Consider the following 21981-nt stretch of genomic DNA (forward strand, 5'->3'; position numbering starts at 1 on the left):
TCCCTCTTATCTGTCTTATGTCCGTGTGTCTAGGTGTTTTCCCTGGACAAGACAGATGCCTTCCAGGACTTCTACAGCCCCTACAAGGCTGACATTAAGCACAACATGTTGGAGCGCTGTGCTGAGCAGATCGCCACTCTCTGCAATACCCTGAAGGAATACCCTGGCGTCAGATACAGAGGGTGAGAGAGAGAGAGGGAGAGAGGAAGCACTATCAGTCACTAGGCTTTCTATTGCACTGATACACAGCGTTTAAGTCCTATCGTGTCTAACACCTGTATAGACTGTTGTCTGTTGGAAAGCTAAGAGCCTGTCTGTTGTCTACTTGACTCAGGGAGTATAAAGACTGTACCACTCTGGCTCAGCTCCTGCAGGACAAGCTGGACGGCTACAAGGCAGACAACCCCACCATGGGAGAGGTGAGGCAGGAGAGCAGACAACCAGGGTAGGAGTCAATTCCATTTTAATTCCAGTCAATTCAGATAGTAAACACAGTTCCACATTTTCCTCATTGAAAAACATTGGTGAGATTAGTCTTGTAATTTCAGTGTGCTGCCTGAATTGACTGGAATTGAAATGGAATTGACCTCAACCCTAAAGCCAACCAACCATAATGATTTCACTGGGACAGGGCCTTATAAAACACACTGAGCCAGTGAATGGTAAAAACAGCAGGTTGTGTTAGCGATCCCCTGCTGGGTGTCAACTAACGGTGGCCATTCAACATATAGACATGATGTCCGATGTTCAGGTCTGAGGCGATAGGATAGCCACCAGCTGGCATGGTGTGTCTTGTCCTTTAGGTTACATTGAAACACGTCATTACGTAAAACCAATGTAGCATGCACAGGCAAAATAATGGAATACCTATTGTAGAATCTACAGTTGTTGGAACATTTTGGAGGTTATGTATGAAACTGTAATAGTGTAGTCGAATCATAATGTAAACACACATACCACTGGCACATGGAACAGTGGTACGGTTCAGTTGGTAGAGCATGGCGTTTGCAACGCCAGGGTTGTGAGTTCGATTCCTGGGGGCCCCCCATACGTAAGATGGGTACACGCATGACTGTAAGTTGCTTTGGATCAAAGCATCTGCTCAATGGCATATATTATATTATAGAAACATATTATTATCAACCTCATTGTCCAGCCTTTTGTCTTTGTCAGTTTATATTTCCCCTCTTTCTCTCCTCCCTGCTTAGGGTCCTGACAAGTCTCGCTCCCAGCTCTTGATTCTGGACCGAGGCTTTGACCCGGTCTCTCCCATCCTCCATGAACTCACCCTCCAAGCTATGGGCTATGACCTGCTGGGCATCGAGAACGACGTCTACAAGTAAACACACACACACACAGGCACACAGGCACACAGGCACAGCCGAGCAAGGGGTTCATGGCACCACAAAATGAAATAGAACATATAGGATCTCTTTCTCCATGTTAACTATATGGAACAATAGGATCTCTATGTGAACAATAGGATCTCTATGTGAACAATAGGATCTGTATGGAACAATAGGATCTCTGTGTAAATAATAGGATCTATATGTGAACAATAGCATCTCTATCTCTATGTGAACAATAGCATCTCTATCTCTATGTGAACAATAGCATCTCTATCTCTATGTGAACAATAGCATCTCTATCTCTATGTGAACAATAGCATCTCTATCTCTATTTGAACAATAGCATCTCTATCTCTATTTGAACAATAGCATCTCTATCTCTATGTGAACAATAGAATCTCTATCTCTATGTGAACAATAGGGTCTCTATCTCTGTGAACAATAGGGTCTCTATCTCTATGTGAAGAATAGCATATCTATCTCTATGTGAACAATAGCATCTCTATCTCTATGTGAACAATAGCATCTCTATCTCTATGTGAACAATAGCATCTCTATCTCTATTTGAACAATAGCATCTCTATCTCTATTTGAACAATAGCATCTCTATCTCTATGTGAACAATAGAATCTCTATCTCTATGTGAACAATAGGGTCTCTATCTCTATGTGAACAATAGGGTCTCTATCTCTATGTGAAGAATAGCATATCTATCTCTATGTGAACAATAGCATCTCTATCTCTATGTGAACAATAGCATATCTATCTCTATGTGAACGATAGGATCTCTATGTGAGCGATAGGATCTCTATGTGAACAATAGGATATCTATCTCTATGTAAACAATAGGATCTCTATCTACATGTGAACAATAAGATCTCTGTCTCTATGTGAACAATAGGATCTCTATGTGAGCGATAGGATCTCTATGTGAACAATAGGATATCTATCTCTATGTAAACAATAGGATCTCTATCTACATGTGAACAATAAGATCTCTGTCTCTATGTGAACAATAGGATCTCTATCTACATGTGAACAACAGGATATATATGGAACAATAGGATATTTATCCATATGTGAACAATAAGATCTCTGTCTCTATGTGAACAATAGGATCTATGTGGAACAAGAGGATATATATCCATATGTGAACAATAGGATCTCTATGTGAACAATAGGATCTAAATGTGAACAATAGGATCTAAATGTGAACACTAGGATATATATGTGAACAATAGGATCTAAATGTGAACACTAGGATATATATGTGAACAATAGGATCTAAATGTGAACACTAGGATATATATGTGAACAATAGGATCTAAATGTGAACACTAGGATATATATGTGAACAATAGGATCTAAATGTGAACACTAGGATCTAAATGTGAACACTAGGATATATATGTGAACAATAGGATCTAAATGTGAACACTAGGATATATATGTGAACAATAGGATCTAAATGTGAACACTAGGATATATATGTGAACACTAGGATCTAAATGTGAACACTAGGATATATATGTGAACAATAGGATCTAAATGTGAACACTAGGATATATATGTGAACAATAGGATCTAAATGTGAACAATAGGATCTAAATGTGAACACTAGGATATATATGTGAACAATAGGATATATATGTGAACAATAGGATATATATGTGAACAATAGGATCTAAATGTGAACACTAGGATATATATGTGAACACTAGGATATATATGTGAACACTAGGATATATATGTGAACACTAGGATATATATGTGAACACTAGGATCTAAATGTGAACACTAGGATATATATGTGAACACTAGGATCTATATGTGAACAATAGGATATATATGTGAACACTAGGATATATATGTGAACAATAGGATATATATGTGAACAATAGGATCTAAATGTGAACACTAGGATATATATGTGAACAATAGGATATATATGTGAACAATAGGATATAAATGTGAACACTAGGATATATATGTGAACACTAGGATATATATGTGAACAATAGGATCTAAATGTGAACAATAGGATATATATGTGAACAATAGGATCTAAATGTGAACACTAGGATATATATGTGAACACTAGGATCTAAATGTGAACACTAGGATATATATGTGAACAATAGGATCTAAATGTGAACACTAGGATATATATGTGAACACTAGGATATATATGTGAACACTAGGATATATATGTGAACACTAGGATATATATGTGAACACTAGGATATATATGTGAACACTAGGATATATATGTGAACAATAGGATCTAAATGTGAACAATAGGATATATATGTGAACAATAGGATCTAAATGTGAACACTAGGATATATATGTGAACACTAGGATCTAAATGTGAACACTAGGATATATATGTGAACAATAGGATCTATATGTGAACAATAGGATATATATGTGAACACTAGGATCTAAATGTGAACACTAGGATATATATGTGAACAATAGGATATATATGTGAACACTAGGATATATATGTGAACAATAGGATCTATATGTGAACAATAGGATCTAAATGTGAACACTAGGATATATATGTGAACACTAGGATCTCTATGTGAACAATAGGATCTAAATGTGAACACTAGGATATATATGTGAACAATAGGATCTAAATGTGAACAATAGGATATATATGTGAACACTAGGATCTAAATGTGAACACTAGGATATATATGTGAACAATAGGATATATATGTGAACACTAGGATATATATGTGAACAATAGGATCTAAATGTGAACAATAGGATATATATGTGAACACTAGGATATATATGTGAACACTAGGATATATATGTGAACAATAGGATATATATGTGAACACTAGGATCTAAATGTGAACACTAGGATATATATGTGAACAATAGGATATATATGTGAACACTAGGATATATATGTGAACAATAGGATCTAAATGTGAACAATAGGATATATATGTGAACACTAGGATCTCTATGTGAACAATAGGATATATATGTGAACACTAGGATATATATGTGAACAATAGGATATATATGTGAACACTAGGATATATATGTGAACACTAGGATATATATGTGAACACTAGGATCTCTATGTGAACACTAGGATATATATGTGAACACTAGGATATATATGTGAACAATAGGATCTAAATGTGAACACTAGGATATATATGTGAACAATAGGATATATATGTGAACACTAGGATATATATGTGAACACTAGGATATATATGTGAACACTAGGATATATATGTGAACACTAGGATCTCTATGTGAACACTAGGATATATATGTGAACACTAGGATATATATGTGAACACTAGGATATATATGTGAACACTAGGATATATATGTGAACACTAGGATATATATGTGAACACTAGGATATATATGTGAACACTAGGATATATATGTGAACACTAGGATATATATGTGAACACTAGGATATATATGTGAACACTAGGATCTAAATGTGAACACTAGGATATATATGTGAACACTAGGATATATATGTGAACACTAGGATATATATGTGAACACTAGGATATATATGTGAACACTAGGATATATATGTGAACACTAGGATATATATGTGAACAATAGGATATATATGTGAACAATAGGATATATATGTGAACACTAGGATATATATGTGAACACTAGGATATATATGTGAACACTAGGATATATATGTGAACACTAGGATATATATGTGAACACTAGGATATATATGTGAACACTAGGATATATATGTGAACACTAGGATATATATGTGAACACTAGGATATATATGTGAACACTAGGATATATATGTGAACACTAGGATATATATGTGAACACTAGGATATATATGTGAACAATAGGATCTAAATGTGAACACTAGGATATATATGTGAACAATAGGATATATATGTGTGAACACTAGGATATATATGTGAACACTAGTGAACAATGTGAACTATCCATACATTAGGTGATTTAAAGGATATCGATCCCTAAGTGAAATAAATTATATCTATGCCTGGCAGCATATCTTTAGGTCCATCTCTTATTTTGTTAGGAAGTCATCCTATACTGTAGTTTCTTGTTTGGTTTGAATTCTAAATCAACATTTGAGCATATCTGTTTGCTGTTATGGACGGCTCTTTCTCATCGCTCTCTCTCACCTCTCTCTCATGTCTCTCTCTCGAACCTCTCTCATTCTCATCTCTCTCACCTCTTTCTCATTTCTCTCGCTCACCTCTTTCTCATCTCTCTCGCTCATCTCTCCCTTTGTCGTCTCTCTTTCCCTTACCTTTCTGTGTGTGTGTGGTGTGTGTGTGTGTGTGTGTGTGTGTGTGTGTGTGTGTGTGTGTGTGTGTGTGTGTGTGTGTGTGTGTGTGTGTGTGTGTGTGTGTGTGTGTGTGTGTGTGTGTGTGTGTGTGTGTGTGTGTGTGTGTGTGTGTTTGTGTCAGGTATGACACCAGCGGGATGGGGGAGGTCAAGGAGAAGGCGGTGTTGCTGGATGAGGACGATGATCTGTGGATGAGTCTCAGACACAAGCACATTGCAGAAGTCACCACGTGAGTCTCTAACAAATACAAATAGGATGCTCCTTGGTACACACACACACACACACACACACACACACACACACACACACACACACACACACACACACACACACACACACACACACACACACACACACACACACACACACACACACACACACACACACACACACACATATATCTCTCTTTCCCTTACCTTCCTGTGTGTGTGTGTCATATATATATACATTTACATTTACATTTAAGTCATTTAGCAGACGCTCTTATCCAGAGCGACTTACAAATTGGTGCATTCACCTTATGACATCCAGTGGAACAGTCACTTTACATACATATATATATATATACATGTATAACGAGAAAGCACACACACAGACATAAGCGTGCATCATTCTTTAATTAATCTATCGCTCTCACAATCTCTTTCTCGCCCTCTCCCCCCACCCCTCCCTCCCTCTCTTTCGCACATACATTCAAACAGGGCTGTGACCCGTTCTCTGAAAGAATTCTCATCCACAAAAAAGATGAACACAGGAGAGAAGGTACTGTACTCTAATTTCAGTCTGTATTAGTCCTACAGTACTGCATTATTGACTTGAGATGAGTCCTTTACCCCCTGTATTGTATTGGCTGCTGTGTGTGTCTAACAGTGATGTGATGTTCTGGGTTTGTTTCAGACCACAATGAAAGACTTGGCTCAGATGCTGAAGAAGATGCCCCAGTATCAGAAAGAGCTGAGCAAGGTAAGTGTGTCTTAAGAGTGTGTTGATGCATGTCCTGTCACAGAATACATTGTAGACAACAAAAAAAGATAGAAAAGACGCAGTGAAAGTTAACATTATGTTTTCGAATGACATCCCCCAAGAGGTAAAATATATAGTGAAAAAAATAGTGGTCCTAAAACGGAACCTTGAGGAACACCGAAATGTACAGTTGATTTGTCAGAGGACAAGCCATTCACAGAGACAAACTGATATCTTTCCGACAGATAAGATCTAAACCAGGCCAGAACTTGTCCGTGTAGACCAATTTGGGTTTCCAATCTCTCCAAAATAATGTGGTGATCGATGGTATCAAAAGCACCACTAAGGTCTAGGAGCACGAGGACAGATATATCCACTGTTCCCCCAGGAAGCTGTGATGTATATCAACTGTTCCCCCAGGCAGCTGTGACGTATATCAACTGTTCCCCCAGGCAGCTGTGACGTATATCAACTTATCCCTCAGGCAGCTGTGATGTATATCAACTGTTCCCCCAGGCAGCTGTGATGTACATCAACTGTTCCCCCAGGCAGCTGTGACGTATATCAACTGTTCCCCCAGGCAGCTGTGATGTATATACACTGTTCCCCCAGGCAGCTGTGACGTATATCAACTTATCCCTCAGGCAGCTGTGATGTATATCAACTGTTCCCCCAGGCAGCTGTGACGTATATCAACTGTTCCCCAGACTGTTCCCTCAGGCAGCTGTGATGTATATCAACTGTTCCCCCAGGCAGCTGTGATGTATATCAACTGTTCCCCCAGCTGTGATGTATATCAACTGTTCCCTCAGGCAGCTGTGATGTATATCAACTCAGGCAGCTGTGATGTATATATCCCTCAGGCAGCTGTGACGTATATCAACTGTTCCCTCAGGCAGCTGTGATGTATATCAACTGTTCCTCAGGCAGCTGTGATGTATATCAACTGTTCCCTCAGGCAGCTGTGATGTATATCAACTGTTCCCTCAGGCAGCTGTGATGTATATCAACTGTTCCCCCAGGCAGCTGTGATGTATATCAACTGTTCCCTCAGGCAGCTGTGACGTATATCAACTTATCCCTCAGGCAGCTGTGACGTATATCAACTGTTCCCTCAGGCAGCTGTGATGTATATCAACTGTTCCCTCAGGCAGCTGTGATGTATATCAACTGTTCCCTCAGGCAGCTGTGATGTATATCAACTGTTCCCTCAGGCAGCTGTGATGTATATCAACTGTTCCCTCAGGCAGCTGTGATGTATATCAACTGTTCCCTCAGGCAGCTGTGATGTATATCAACTGTTCCCTCAGGCAGCTGTGATGTATATCAACTGTTCCCCCAGGCAGCTGTGACGTATATCAACTGTTCCCCCAGGCAGCTGTGATGTATATCAACTGTTCCCCCAGGCAGCTGTGATGTATATCAACTGTTCCCTCAGGCAGCTGTGATGTATATCAACTGTTCCCTCAGGCAGCTGTGACGTATATCAACTGTTCCCTCAGGCAGCTGTGATGTATATCAACTGTTCCCTCAGGCAGCTGTGATGTATATCAACTGTTTCAAGTCCCCCAGGCAGCCTTATCCCTCAGGCAGCTGTGATGTATATCAACTGTTCCCCCAGGCAGCTGTGATGTATATCAACTGTTCCCCCAGGCAGCTGTGACGTATATCAACTGTTCCCCCAGGCAGCTGTGATGTATATCAACTGTTCCCCCAGGCAGCTGTGACGTATATCAACTTATCCCTCAGGCAGCTGTGATGTATATCAACTGTTCCCCCAGGCAGCTGTGACGTATATCAACTGTTCCCCCAGCAGCTGTGATGTATATCAACTGTTCCCCCAGGCAGCTGTGATGTATATCAACTGTTCCCCCAGGCAGCTGTGATGTATATCAACTGTTCCCTCAGGCAGCTGTGACGTATATCAACTGTTCCCCCAGGCAGCTGTGATGTATATCAACTGTTCCCTCAGGCAGTATATCAACTCAGGCAGCTGTGACGTATATCAACTGTTCCCCAGGCAGCTGTGATGTATATCAACTGTTCCCCAGGCAGCTGTGACGTATATCAACTGTTCCCCAGTCAGCTGTGAGGCAGGCAGCTGTGATGTATATCAACTGTTCCCCAGGCAGCTGTGATGTATATCAACTGTTCCCTCAGGCAGCTGTGACGTATATCAACTGTTCCCTCAGGCAGCTGTGATGTATATCAACTGTTCCCTCAGTCAGCTGTGATGTATATCAACTGTTCCCCAGGCAGCTGTGACGTATATCAACTGTTCCCCCAGGCAGCTGTGATGTATATCAACTGTTCCCCAGGCAGCTGTGACGTATATCAACTGTTCCCCCAGGCAGCTGTGACGTATATACTGTCAGGCAGCTGTATATCAACTGTTCCCCAGGCAGCTGTGATGTATATCAACTGTTCCCTCAGGCAGCTGTGATGTATATCAACTGTTCCTCAGGCAGCTGTGATGTATATCAACTGTTCCCCAGGCAGCTGTGATGTATATCAACTGTTCCCCAGGCAGCTGTGATGTATATCAACTGTTCCCCTCAGGCAGCTGTGACGTATATCAACTGTTCCCTCAGGCAGCTGTGATGTATATCAACTGTTCCCCCAGGCAGCTGTGATGTATATCAACTGTTCCCCCAGGCAGCTGTGACGTATATCAACTGTTCCCCCAGGCAGCTGTGACGTATATCAACTGTTCCCCCAGGCAGCTGTGACGTATATCAACTTATCCCTCAGGCAGCTGTGATGTATATCAACTGTTCCCCCAGGCAGCTGTGATGTATATCAACTGTTCCCCCAGGCAGCTGTGACGTATATCAACTGTTCCCCCAGGCAGCTGTGATGTATATCAACTGTTCCCCCAGGCAGCTGTGACGTATATCAACTTATCCCTCAGGCAGCTGTGACGTATATCAACTGTTCCCTCAGGCAGCTGTGATGTATATCAACTGTTCCCTCAGGCAGCTGTGATGTATATCAACTGTTCCCCCAGGCAGCTGTGACGTATATCAACTGTTCCCCCAGCTAGCTGTGATGTATATCAACTGTTCCCTCAGGCAGCTGTGACGTATATCAACTGTTCCCCCAGGCAGCTGTGATGTATATCAACTGTTCCCTCAGGCAGCTGTGACGTATATCAACTGTTCCCCCAGGCAGCTGTGATGTATATCAACTGTTCCCTCAGGCAGCTGTGATGTATATCAACTGTTCCCCCAGGCAGCTGTGATGTATATCAACTGTTCCCTCAGGCAGCTGTGACGTATATCAACTGTTCCCTCAGGCAGCTGTGACGTATATCAACTGTTCCCTCAGGCAGCTGTGACGTATATCAACTGTTCCCCAGGCAGCTGTGACGTATATCAACTGTTCCCCCAGGCAGCTGTGACGTATATCAACTGTTCCCCCAGGCAGCTGTGACGTATATCAACTGTTCCCCCCAGGCAGCTGTGACGTATATCAACTTATCCCTCAGGCAGCTGTGATGTATATCAACTGTTCCCCCAGGCAGCTGTGATGTATATCAACTGTTCCCCCAGGCAGCTGTGACGTATATCAACTGTTCCCCCAGGCAGCTGTGATGTATATCAACTGTTCCCCCAGGCAGCTGTGACGTATATCAACTTATCCCTCAGGCAGCTGTGATGTATATCAACTGTTCCCCCAGGCAGCTGTGATGTATATCAACTGTTCCCCCAGGCAGCTGTGATGTATATCAACTGTTCCCCCAGGCAGCTGTGGCAACTGTTCCCCCAGCTGTGCTGTGATGTATATCAACTGTATATCAACTGTTCCCCAGGCAGCTGTGATGTATATCAACTTATCCCTCAGGCAGCTGTGACGTATATCAACTGTTCCCCCAGGCAGCTGTGACGTATATCAACTGTTCCCTCAGTCAGCTGTGATGTATATCAACTGTTCCCCCAGGCAGCTGTGACGTATATCAACTGTTCCCTCAGGCAGCTGTGATGTATATCAACTGTTCCCTCAGGCAGCTGTGACGTATATCAACTGTATCCTCAGGCAGCTGTGACGTATATCAACTGTTCCCTCAGGCAGCTGTGATGTATATCAACTGTTCCCTCAGTCAGCTGTGATGTATATCAACTGTTCCCTCAGGCAGCTGTGACGTATATCAACTGTTCCCTCAGGCAGCTGTGATGTATATCAACTGTTCCCTCAGGCAGCTGTGACGTATATCAACTGTATCCCCAGGCAGCTGTGATGTATATCAACTGTTCCCTCAGGCAGCTGTGACGTATATCAACTGTTCCCAGGCAGCTGTGATGTATATCAACTGTTCCCCCAGGCAGCTGTGACGTATATCAACTGTTCAACCCCAGGCAGCTGTGATGTATATCAACTGTTCCTCAGGCAGCTGTGACGTATATCAACTGTTCCCCCAGGCAGCTGTGATGTATATCAACTGTTCCCTCAGGCAGCTGTGATGTATATCAACTGTTCCCTCAGGCAGCTGTGATGTATATCAACTGTTCCCCAGGCAGCTGTGATGTATATCAACTGTTCCCCAGGCAGCTGTGACGTATATCAACTGTTCCCCCAGGCAGCTGTGAGCTGTGATATCAACTGTTCCCCCAGGCAGCTGTGACGTATATCAACTGTTCCCCAGGCAGCTGTGATATATATCAGGCAGCTGTGATGTATATCAACTGTTCCCCAGGCAGCTGTGACGTATATCAACTGTTCCCTCAGGCAGCTGTGATGTATATCAACTGTTCCCTCAGGCAGCTGTGATGTATATCAACTGTTCCCCAGGCAGCTGTGATGTATATCAACTGTTCCCCAGGCAGCTGTGACGTATATCAACTGTTCCCCCAGGCAGCTGTGACGTATATCAACTGTTCCCCCAGGCAGCTGTGATGTATATCAACTGTTCCCTCAGGCTGCTGTGATGTATATCAACTGTTCCCCCCAGGCAGCTGTGATGTATATCAACTGTTCCCCAGGCAGCTGTGATGTATATCAACTGTTCCCCAGGCAGCTGTGACGTATATCAACTGTTCCCTCAGGCAGCTGTGATGTATATCAACTGTTCCCCCAGGCAGCTGTGATGTATATCAACTGTTCCCCCAGGCAGCTGTGATGTATATCAACTGTTCCCTCAGGCAGCTGTGACGTATATCAACTGTTCCCCCAGGCTGCTGTGATGTATATCAACTGTTCCCCAGGCAGCTGTGACGTATATCAACTGTTCCCCCAGGCAGCTGTGACGTATATCAACTGTTCCCCCAGGCAGCTGTGACGTATATCAACTGTTCCCTCAGGCAGCTGTGATGTATATCAACTGTTCCCTCAGGCTGCTGTGATGTATATCAACTGTTCCCCCAGGCAGCTGTGATATATATCAACTGTTCCCCCAGGCAGCTGTGATGTATATCAACTGTTCCCCCAGGCAGCTGTGATATATATCAACTGTTCCCCCAGGCAGCTGTGATGTATATCAACTGTTCCCTCAGGCAGCTGTGACGTATATCAACTGTTCCCCCAGGCAGCTGTAACATATTTTTGCTCCTCCCTTGTACTTGATTGATGAATTAAGGTAATTGATTAGTAAGGAACTCCCCTCACCTGGTTGTCTGGGTCTTAATTGAAAGGAAAAACTAATAACCAGCAGACACTAGGCCCTCCATGGAATGAGTTGACTCCCCTGAAATCTACGCGATTCTATGGCTTCAGCAATGATACTATACATACTGATACTATACACACTGATACTATACACACTGATACTATACTCACTGATACTATACTTTACACAATGATACTATACATACTGATACTATACACACTGATACTATACACACTGATACTATACTCACTGATACTATACTTTACACAATGATACTATACACACTTATACTATACACACTGATACTATACACAATGATACTTTACTATACACACAATGATACTATACACAATGATGCTATACACAATGATACTATACGCATGGCTACTATACGCAATGATACTATACACAATGATGCTATACGCACAGCTACTATACGCAATGATACTACACACTATGATACTATAAACAATGATACTATACACAATGATACTATAAACAATGCTACTATACACAATGACACTATACAAACTGATACAATACACTATACACAATGATACTTTACACACTGATACTATACACAATGATACTATACTATACACAATGATACTATACACACTGATACGATACACAATGATAATATACACACTGATACTATACTATACACAATGATACTATACACACTAATATTATACACACTGATACGATACATGTGTATAGTCTGCATCCCAAATGGCTATCTATTTATTCTCTATAATAGTACACATTTTTGGCCCTGGTCAAGTGTAGCGCACTATATAAGGAATAGGGTGCCATTTGGGATGTTGACATAGTATGCACACTTAACCGATTACAGTCTTGTGACTTTACCGCTGACCACCTGCGTGTGTACACTTCTCCCTGTGTTTCAGTACTCCACCCACCTCCACCTGGCTGAGGACTGTATGAACCGCTATCAGGGCACTGTGGACAAGCTGTGTCGCGTGGAGCAGGTAACACAATGTACCTGTGGTCTATGTTCAGTACCCTCCTCCTCGAGTCAAAGACCAAAGACTATGAACCGCTATCAGGGCACTGTGAACAATCGTTGTCGTGTGGAGCAGGTAACACAATGTACCTGTGGTCTATGTTCAGTACCCTCCTCCTCGAGTCAAAGACCAAAGACTATGAACCGCTATCAGGGCACTGTGAACAATCGTTGTCGTGTGGAGCAGGTAACACAATGTACCTGTGGTCTATGTTCAGTACCCTCCTCCTCGAGTCAAAGACCAAAGACTATGAACCGCTATCAGGACACTGTGAACAATCGTTGTCGTGTGGAGCAGGTAACACAATGTACCTGTGGTCTATGTTCAGTACCCTCCTCCTCGAGTCAAAGACCAAAGACTATGAGACGCTTGATAATGAAGGCCAGAGAATTTATAGGTGCTGATTACTGAGACCAATCGGCACAGAGTGGACTTGTACAACTTGATGATATTTGTAGGAGCTCCAGTGAATTGGAGTACACTTGTATTAAATGGGTACTCCGGGTATACACTGAGTGCACAAAATATTAAGAACGCCTGCTCTTTCCATGACATACACTGAACAGGTGAATCCAGGTGAAAGGTATGATCCCTTGTTGATGTCACTCATCAAATCCACTTCAATCAGTGTAGATGAACGGGAGGAGACAGGTTAAAGAAGGATAATTCATCCTTGAGACATGGATTGTGTATGTGTGCCATTCAGAGAGTGAATGGGCAAGACAAAAGATTTATGTGCTTTTGGTAGGGCTTATGGTAGTAGGTGCCAGGCGAACCGCTTTGTGTCAAGAACTGCAACTCTGCTGGGTTTTGCACACTAAACAGTTTCCTGTGTGTATCAAGAATGGTCCACCACCCAAACGACATCCAGACAACTTGACACAACTGTGGGAAGCATTGGCGTCAACATGGGCCTACTACATACTAAACACAATGATACTACACATACTGATACTATACTGTACATACTGATACTATACTGTACACACTGATACTGTACACACTGATACTATACACAATGAAACTATACACACTGACACTATACTATACACAATGATACTATACACACTGATACTATACACACTGATACTATACACACTGATACTATACACAATGATACTATACACACTGATATTATACACAATGATACTATACACTCTGAGACTATACTATACACAATGATACTATACACAACGATCCCTGTGGAACGCTTTCGACACCTTGTAGAGTCCATGCCCCGACAAATTGAGGATGTTCTAATGGCCAATGTGGGGGTGCTACTCAATATTAGGAAGTTGTTCTTAATGTTTTGTCAACTCAGTGTATATCTAACCATCTAATCCATATCTAACCATCACTACCATATCTAACCATCTGCGCTACTCGGGGTTGGGAGTCCGAAAGGGTGGCGCACAATTGGTCCAGCATCGTCCGGGTTAGGGTTTGGCCGGTGTAGGCCGTCATTGTAAATAACTATTTGCTCTTAACTGACTTACCTAGTTAAATAAAGGTTAAATAAAAATGTAAAATAAAATGAATCCCTCGTCCCTCCGTCTGTCTTTGCCCCTTGCCCTACCCCAGGACCTAGCGATGGGTACGGACGCAGAGGGGGAGAAGATCAAGGACCCCATGAGGGCCATCGTGCCCGTCCTGCTGGACAAAGACGTCACTGTCTTCGACAAGATTCGCATCATCCTCCTCTATATCTTCATGAAGAACGGTGAGAGATCTATCCCTTTTCTGTGTGTGTAGTTTACTATGTACAATACTATGTACTAATGCAGGGTTTCCTAGCACTACACAGCTGATTCAAGTCATCAGCTAATCATCAAGCTTTGATCTGGGTGTGTGCATGTTTCTGCGTGTATGTGTGTGTGTGTGTGTGTGTGTTTTCGGTGCATGTGTCTGTGTTTGTGCATGTGTCAGGTGTTTCGGAGGAGAACCTGTGTAAGCTCCTCCAGCATGCTAACATCCCTCCCGAGGACAGTGACATCATCTCCAACATGGCCCATATGGGCATGCCCATCATCTCAGAGGTTAGCTCCTATAGGAACATAGTAACACCAGGACCTGTATTCATTAGGCACCGAGCGGAAGAAAACTGACTGAACAGGGAGGTACTACAAACTCATTTGTCCAATAAGAAACACCTGTTTTTATTTTCTGTTGCAAAACATTTTGCTACATTGTGCTCCAATGAATATGAACCATTGTTGAACCATCACACAACTCTCTCACACAATTGAGTAGAAACACTTTAATGTGGATTGGGTATCCATCTTTGAATAGTGGCATAAATAAGATATCCTCGGTGGTTATATGCTGTCTGTGTCCAACTGAAGAGTATTTGAGTGCATCAGTCATCTACTCTAAGCACTTTGAGAGTCCTTATGTAATGAACAGCATTCCTAATAAAATAATAATAATGATACATTTTCTAGGGGAATCCGACCCGCAAGGTGAAGAAGACTGACCGGAAGGAGAGAGTGAGTGAGCAGACCTACCAGCTGTCCCGATGGACCCCTCTTATCAAGGACATCATGGAGGCATGTCCAGTCTGCTATCCTAAACTGTTATATATTGGATTTGATTAGAAAGTAGGGTCTATCCTACAGTAGTTTAGTGTGGGTGGATAAGTTAAGACTGACAGGAAAAGAGTGGTCTCTAGCTTTTAGGATTAGGGTTGAACTGGGATGTGGACATGAAGCTAGGATTAGGGTTGAACTGGGATGTGGACATGAAGCTAGGATTAGGGTTGAACTGGGATGTGGACATGAAGCTAGGATTAGGGTTGAACTGGGATGTGGACATGAAGCTAGGATTAGGGTTGAACTGGGATGTGGACATGAAGCTAGGATGTGGACATGAAGCTAGGGTTAGGGTTGAGCTAGGGTGTGGACATGAAGCTAGGGTTAGGGTTGAGCTAGGGTGTGGACATGAAGCTAGGGTGTGGACATGAAGCTAGGGTTAGGGTTGAGCTAGGGTGTGGACATGAAGCTAGGGTGTGGACATGAAGCTAGGGTTAGGGTTGAGCTAGGGTGTGGACATGAAGCAAGGGTGTGGACATGAAGCTAGGGTGTGGACATGAAGCTAGGGTTAGGGTCGAGCTAGGGTGTGGACATGAAGCTAGGGTGTGGACATGAAGCTAGGGTGTGGACATGAAGCTAGGGTTAGGGTCGAGCTAGGGTGTGGACATGAAGCTAGGGTGTGGACATGAAGCTAGGGTGTGGACATGAAGCTAGGGTGTGGACATGAAGCTAAGGTTAGGGTCGAGCTAGGGTGTGGACATGAAGCTAGGGTGTGGACATTAAGCTAGGGTTAGGGTCGAGCTAGGGTGTGGACATGAAGCTAGGGTGTGGACATTAAGCTAGGGTGTGGATATGGGGTTAGGGTTAGTTCACTGACCCAGTTTTGTTTCTCCTCAGGATGCCATTGAGGACAAACTGGATCCAAAGCAGTACCCCTACATCTCCCAACGAACTGCCTCCACCCACTCCAGCGCGCCATCAAGGTATGCAAATAAACTATATGAATTGTACATCCCCTCTGTAGTCTGTCACTTCTGAGTTTCCAATGACTTACTGGAATTATTAATTTTAGCTTCTAGTGGAGGTAGAAGTAGATGGCCTCAATATTTAATTGGACAGTTCATCTGTTCTACACTACAAACTATCAACAGACTATCAATAACATGTCAACTGCATGTCTGTTGACTTTCAACAAGAAAGTGGCTGTAGTCAAGAAATTGACGTACACTATGAAATCTCCATCCAAGTTTATTCACCCATTGGGTCAATACATCTGCATAAGACAAAAGACATATTCACACGAGCACTGATATTGAACCCTTTCTCTTATGCTGACTCTCCTCTTACACATCTGAGCAGCCAATGCATCTCTGTTGCTCTTCCTTACTTCATCTGACCTGACCTCTGCCCCAAAGTGCTCACTAAAGTGTTACTTGAATGTCCTGCCCTGTCATTACAGTGCCCGGTACGGAAACTGGCACAAGAACAAGGGCCCCACAGAGATGAAGAATGGTCCTCGGGTCATCGTCTTCATCATCGGAGGCATGACCTTTAGCGAGATGCGCTGCGTCTACGAAGTCACACAGGCCAATGGCAAATGGGAGGCCATCATTGGTGAGTTGGCAGCATGGGTGGGGTGAAATGTCATGGTCATAACTGTACGTCTGACGTTGAATGCACTTGTTGCACCACGTAGCCATTTTATGTACGTTCTACCTGAATATACATTGTACACCTAGTAGGGAGCAGGCATAGGGTGTACAATCAGAACAATATTTCGGGGAAAAGGGAGATATCTTCTCCATCGAAATATCCTGAATCATCCTGGCATGGCGATACTTAGGAAAGGCGTTGGAATATACTGTTGATATCCTATAGTTCTATTCCACTGTGACTGACTCAGCTGCTGCTGGATGGATTCTGCTTTGTGTGCTCAGATCAGATGTGTTTCTGAGAAAACATCAGAGACAGGATATATGTGCTGTTGTGACAACAGGTAATGGATACCATGCAGGGTCAGACATAGGACACAGTCAACTCTGTGTTGGTACTCCCTGTATATAGCCATGTTATTTTTGCTCGTTATTGGACTGCCATTTTTGTCATTAACATTTATCTTTCAGAGGAACCCAAGACCACACCCAGAAAACAGACTTATTGACATACAATGTGAAATGAGCATGCAGCATTTGTCCCACTCCCTCCATAGGCTCCACCCACATGCTCACTCCCACCAAATACCTAAAGGAGCTGCAGCACCCTGACTTCCTGGACCCCAACGCTGCCCCTGAGGAACCAGAGCCTACCCCCGCAGAATGAGAACACACACTGAAAAGTAGAGATGGTCGTTGTGATGTGAAGCCCCTCTCTCAGCCTCCTCTCACCACGTACCCTCCACTGGCCCAGGACTCTTAGTCCCCTGTGTTGTGTCCCAAATGGAACCATATTCCTACTTTTGACCAGGACCCATAGGGATCCCTCCTCCATCCTGTTGTTTCATGGTTGTTGGTTGGACCCATGGAGATCCACACTGTGACTCCCCTCTTTGTGATCCATCATGTTGTTCCATGGTTGTTGGTTGGACCCATGAGGATCCACACTGTGACTCCCCTGTTTGTGATCCATCATGTTGTTCCATGGTTGTTGGTTGGACCCATGAGGATCCACACTGTGACTCCCCTCTTTGTGATCCATCATGTTGTTTCATGGTTGTTGGTTGGACCCATGAGGATCCACACTGTGACTCCCCTGTTTGTGATCCATCATGTTGTTCCATGGTTGTTGGTTGGACCCATGAGGATCCACACTGTGACTCCCCTGTTTGTGATCCATCATGTTGTTCCATGGTTGTTGGTTGGACCCATGAGGATCCACACTGTGACTCCCCTGTTTGTGATCCATCATGTTGTTCCATGGTTGTTGGTTGGACCCATGAGGATCCACACTGTGACTCCCCTCTTTGTGATCCATCCTGTTGTTCCATGGTTGTTCGTTGGACCCATGAGGATCCACACTGTGACTCCCCTCTTTGTGATCCATCCTGTTGTTCCATGGTTGTTGGTTGGACCCATGAGGATCCACACTGTGACTCCCCTCTTTGTGATCCATCCTGTTGTTCCATGGTTGTTGGTTGGACCCATGAGGATCCACACTGTGACTCCCCTGTTTGTGATCCATCCTGTTGTTCCATGGTTGTTGGTTGGACCCATGAGGATCCACACTGTGACTCCCCTGTCTGTGATCCATCATGTTGTTCCATGGTTGTTGGTTGGACCCATGAGGATCCACACTGTGACTCCCCTGTCTGTGATCCATCATGTTGTTCCATGGTTGTTGGTTGGACCCATGAGGATCCACACTGTGACTCCCCTCTTTGTGATCCATCATGTTGTTCCATGGTTGTTGGTTGGACCCATGAGGATCCACACTGTGACTCCCCTCTTTGTGATCCATCCTGTTGTTCCATGGTTGTTGGTTGGACCCATGAGGAGCCACACTGTGACTCCCCTGTCTGTGATCCATCATGTTGTTCCATGGTTGTTGGTTGGACCCATGAGGATCCACACTGTGACTCCCCTGTCTGTGATCCATCATGTTGTTCCATGGTTGTTGGTTGGACCCATGAGGATCCACACTGTGACTCCCCTGTCTGTGATCCATCATGTTGTTCCATGGTTCAGTCGGTTGTTTCATGTTCCCACCTCTATTCCCTCCGTGTCATTGTATACTTGGTCTGTGGTGCTGTCATCATCTATTCTGTTTATCTTGTGTGCACTCTCTGTATCTGTCCTTGGTATGCTACATGTAGACTACAGGAGGCTGCTGAGGGGAGGACGGCTCATAATGATAGGCTGGAATGGAGCTAATAGAATTTCATCTAACACCTGGAAACTATGGAAACCATGTGTTTAATGTATTTGATACCATTCTACTGATGCCGCTCCAGTCATTACCACAAGCCAGTTCTCTCCAATGAAGGTACCACCAGCCTCCTGTGATGTAGACAGTTGTCAAAATCTCCCCTTTTCTGTGGAGAATTTAGTCTTTGAGAAAACAATATCTCTGTCCATCCATTCAATATCAAACTCTCTGTTGAAGCACTTCTTGTATGAGTGTTTGTCAAAGGTTTGACAGAGGGGTTAATATTGACTGGATGGATGAATATTTATTTTTCCTCAGACACTGTATGCCAATTAGACATTTCTTCACATGTTATTTTTACTGGGCCTGTTTGCACCTCCATCGTTTTATGTCTGCCGTTTGACACGGTTTAGAGGAGCAGCACCTATGGTCGATTTCTGCTGTGCATATCATGGTGACTGATGCAGAGATTTTATATTTCCGTGAATATGATACTCTTTCCTGGACTAAAAGCTGAACCCATGTCTTTATATGGGATTTCTGCTGTCTGTGTATTTCTGTCTATCATTCCCTTTTGGAACTGAAGGCCTACTCTACTTTAATTTAGCAGATGAATCAAGTCTTCAATGATATGTTAATTATTTGATCATTTCCAAGTTATTCAACTACTCTAATTCTCTCTCTCTGTCTCTCCCCGTCTCTCTCTGCAGGATCAACCAATATCTTCACCCCTACAAGCCTTCTTCAAACTCTCAAAGACTTGGATAAACAAGCAGAGGTTTAAGCAGAACCCCCTGGCTGTAGCAGTCCCTCTCTTAACTAGCTATCTGTCTCTTAACTAGCTATCTGTCTCTTAACTAGCTATCTGTCCCTCTCTTAACTAGCTATCTGTCCCTCTCTTAACTAGCTATCTGTCCCTCTCTTAACTAGCTATCTGTCCCTCTCTTAACTAGCTGTCCTTCTCTTAACTAGCTGTCCCTCTCTTAGCTAGCTGTCCCTCTCTTAGCTAGCTGTCCTTCCCTTAACTAGCTGTCCCTCTCTTAACTAGCTGTCCCTCTCTTAACTAGCTGTCCTTCTCTTAACTAGCTGTCCTTCTCTTAACTAGCTGTCTTTCTCTTAACTAGCTGTCTTCCTCTTAACTAGCTGTCTTCCTCTTAACTAGCTGTCCTTCTCTTAACTAGCTGTCCTTCTCTTAACTAACTCCCCTAACCACCAAACTCCCTCAGCCGCCATATTCTACTCAGGACCGTCCATACCAAACCCCTTCTACTCTACACATAGAGCCATTTTCTTTATTGTCTTATCTATTTCAAATATATCAAAGTCATGTATTCAGATAGAATTTCTTAATAGCATGAAATAAGATAATTTAAAGCCATACTACCAAAAAACACCATGTTTTACCTACTGTACATAAACCCTGATGACTATATAGTAATACTATCATTTCAATTTGTTTGTCAGATTGAAGGGAAGAGTAGAGATTGAGTCTGTGATGGATGACTGTTGATACTATATGAGCAGTGGATGTAAACTGCCGTCTCAGGATGCCATTGTTGTACTTTCTTAAAAAGGAAGCAAATCATTGTGTAAGATTCCAGTCTTTCCAACAGACCTTTCAATACATTTCATAAAAGTATTCATATAACATTTATTTGAAAAAAACAACTAGCTGAATATTGGAATGAACTTGGAAATACACTTGGAATGTATTTGAACACTGAAATAACTGACTCAAATACATTCCCAAGCATTTAACCAATGTATTTGAAAAGCCAGGTCTGTTTTTAGTGGTTTAGCATGTAGCTTTTATCTCATTGCTTGTAAACGTTTCAGGAACAATGAGCAAAAATACAAATATTTTTGAAACTCACAATTGTATAATTTGGACATCATCTTCATCACCAACATCATCACCATCTTCCTCGTAATGCAATCAGTAGTTTGTAGAATATATTCCATACTGTATCAATGTTTCTATTCCTGGTGAATATTCTGACTTTGAAAATGCCAATGTGAAGCCACTTTGTACTAGTGCTCATGTAGCTGTAGCTAGCAGTACAGTTACAGTAGTTGGGCTGTAGCTAGCAGTACAGTTACAGTAGTTGGGCTGTAGCTAGCAGTACAGTTACAGTAGTTGGGCTGTAGCTAGCAGTACAGTTACAGTAGTTTGGCTGTAGCTAGCAGTACAGTTACAGTAGTTGGGCTGTAGCTAGCAGTACAGTTACAGTAGTTGAGCTGTAGCTAGCAGTACAGTTACAGTAGTTGGGCTGTAGCTAGCAGTACAGTTACAGTAGTT

General features: G+C 42.8%; 1 protein-coding gene across 2 annotated transcripts in view; it reads left to right on the forward strand.

Annotated features, from left to right (window-relative positions):
- The window catches only part of LOC118382668 (syntaxin-binding protein 1-like), a 47866-nt gene extending 27268 nt beyond the window's left edge, over window positions 1–20598 (forward strand). The window contains exons 7-20 of one of the 2 annotated variants that reach the window (XM_052479143.1): window positions 34–182; window positions 335–419; window positions 1209–1339; window positions 5822–5929; window positions 6402–6462; window positions 6598–6663; window positions 13177–13257; window positions 14875–15013; window positions 15220–15329; window positions 15735–15839; window positions 16719–16804; window positions 17281–17435; window positions 18031–18156; window positions 20393–20598. In XM_052479143.1, the coding sequence (XP_052335103.1) occupies window positions 34–182; window positions 335–419; window positions 1209–1339; window positions 5822–5929; window positions 6402–6462; window positions 6598–6663; window positions 13177–13257; window positions 14875–15013; window positions 15220–15329; window positions 15735–15839; window positions 16719–16804; window positions 17281–17435; window positions 18031–18140 (1386 nt within the window). In that variant the 3' untranslated portion in view covers window positions 18141–18156; window positions 20393–20598. The remainder of the gene's footprint in view (window positions 1–33; window positions 183–334; window positions 420–1208; window positions 1340–5821; window positions 5930–6401; window positions 6463–6597; window positions 6664–13176; window positions 13258–14874; window positions 15014–15219; window positions 15330–15734; window positions 15840–16718; window positions 16805–17280; window positions 17436–18030; window positions 18157–20392) is intronic. The other variant, XM_052479144.1, reaches the window with a different exon arrangement.
- Window positions 20599–21981: the final 1383 nt, after the last annotated feature.

Source organism: Oncorhynchus keta, chromosome 25 (genome assembly GCF_023373465.1).
Source record: "Oncorhynchus keta strain PuntledgeMale-10-30-2019 chromosome 25, Oket_V2, whole genome shotgun sequence".
Classification (NCBI taxonomy): domain Eukaryota; kingdom Metazoa; phylum Chordata; class Actinopteri; order Salmoniformes; family Salmonidae; genus Oncorhynchus; species Oncorhynchus keta.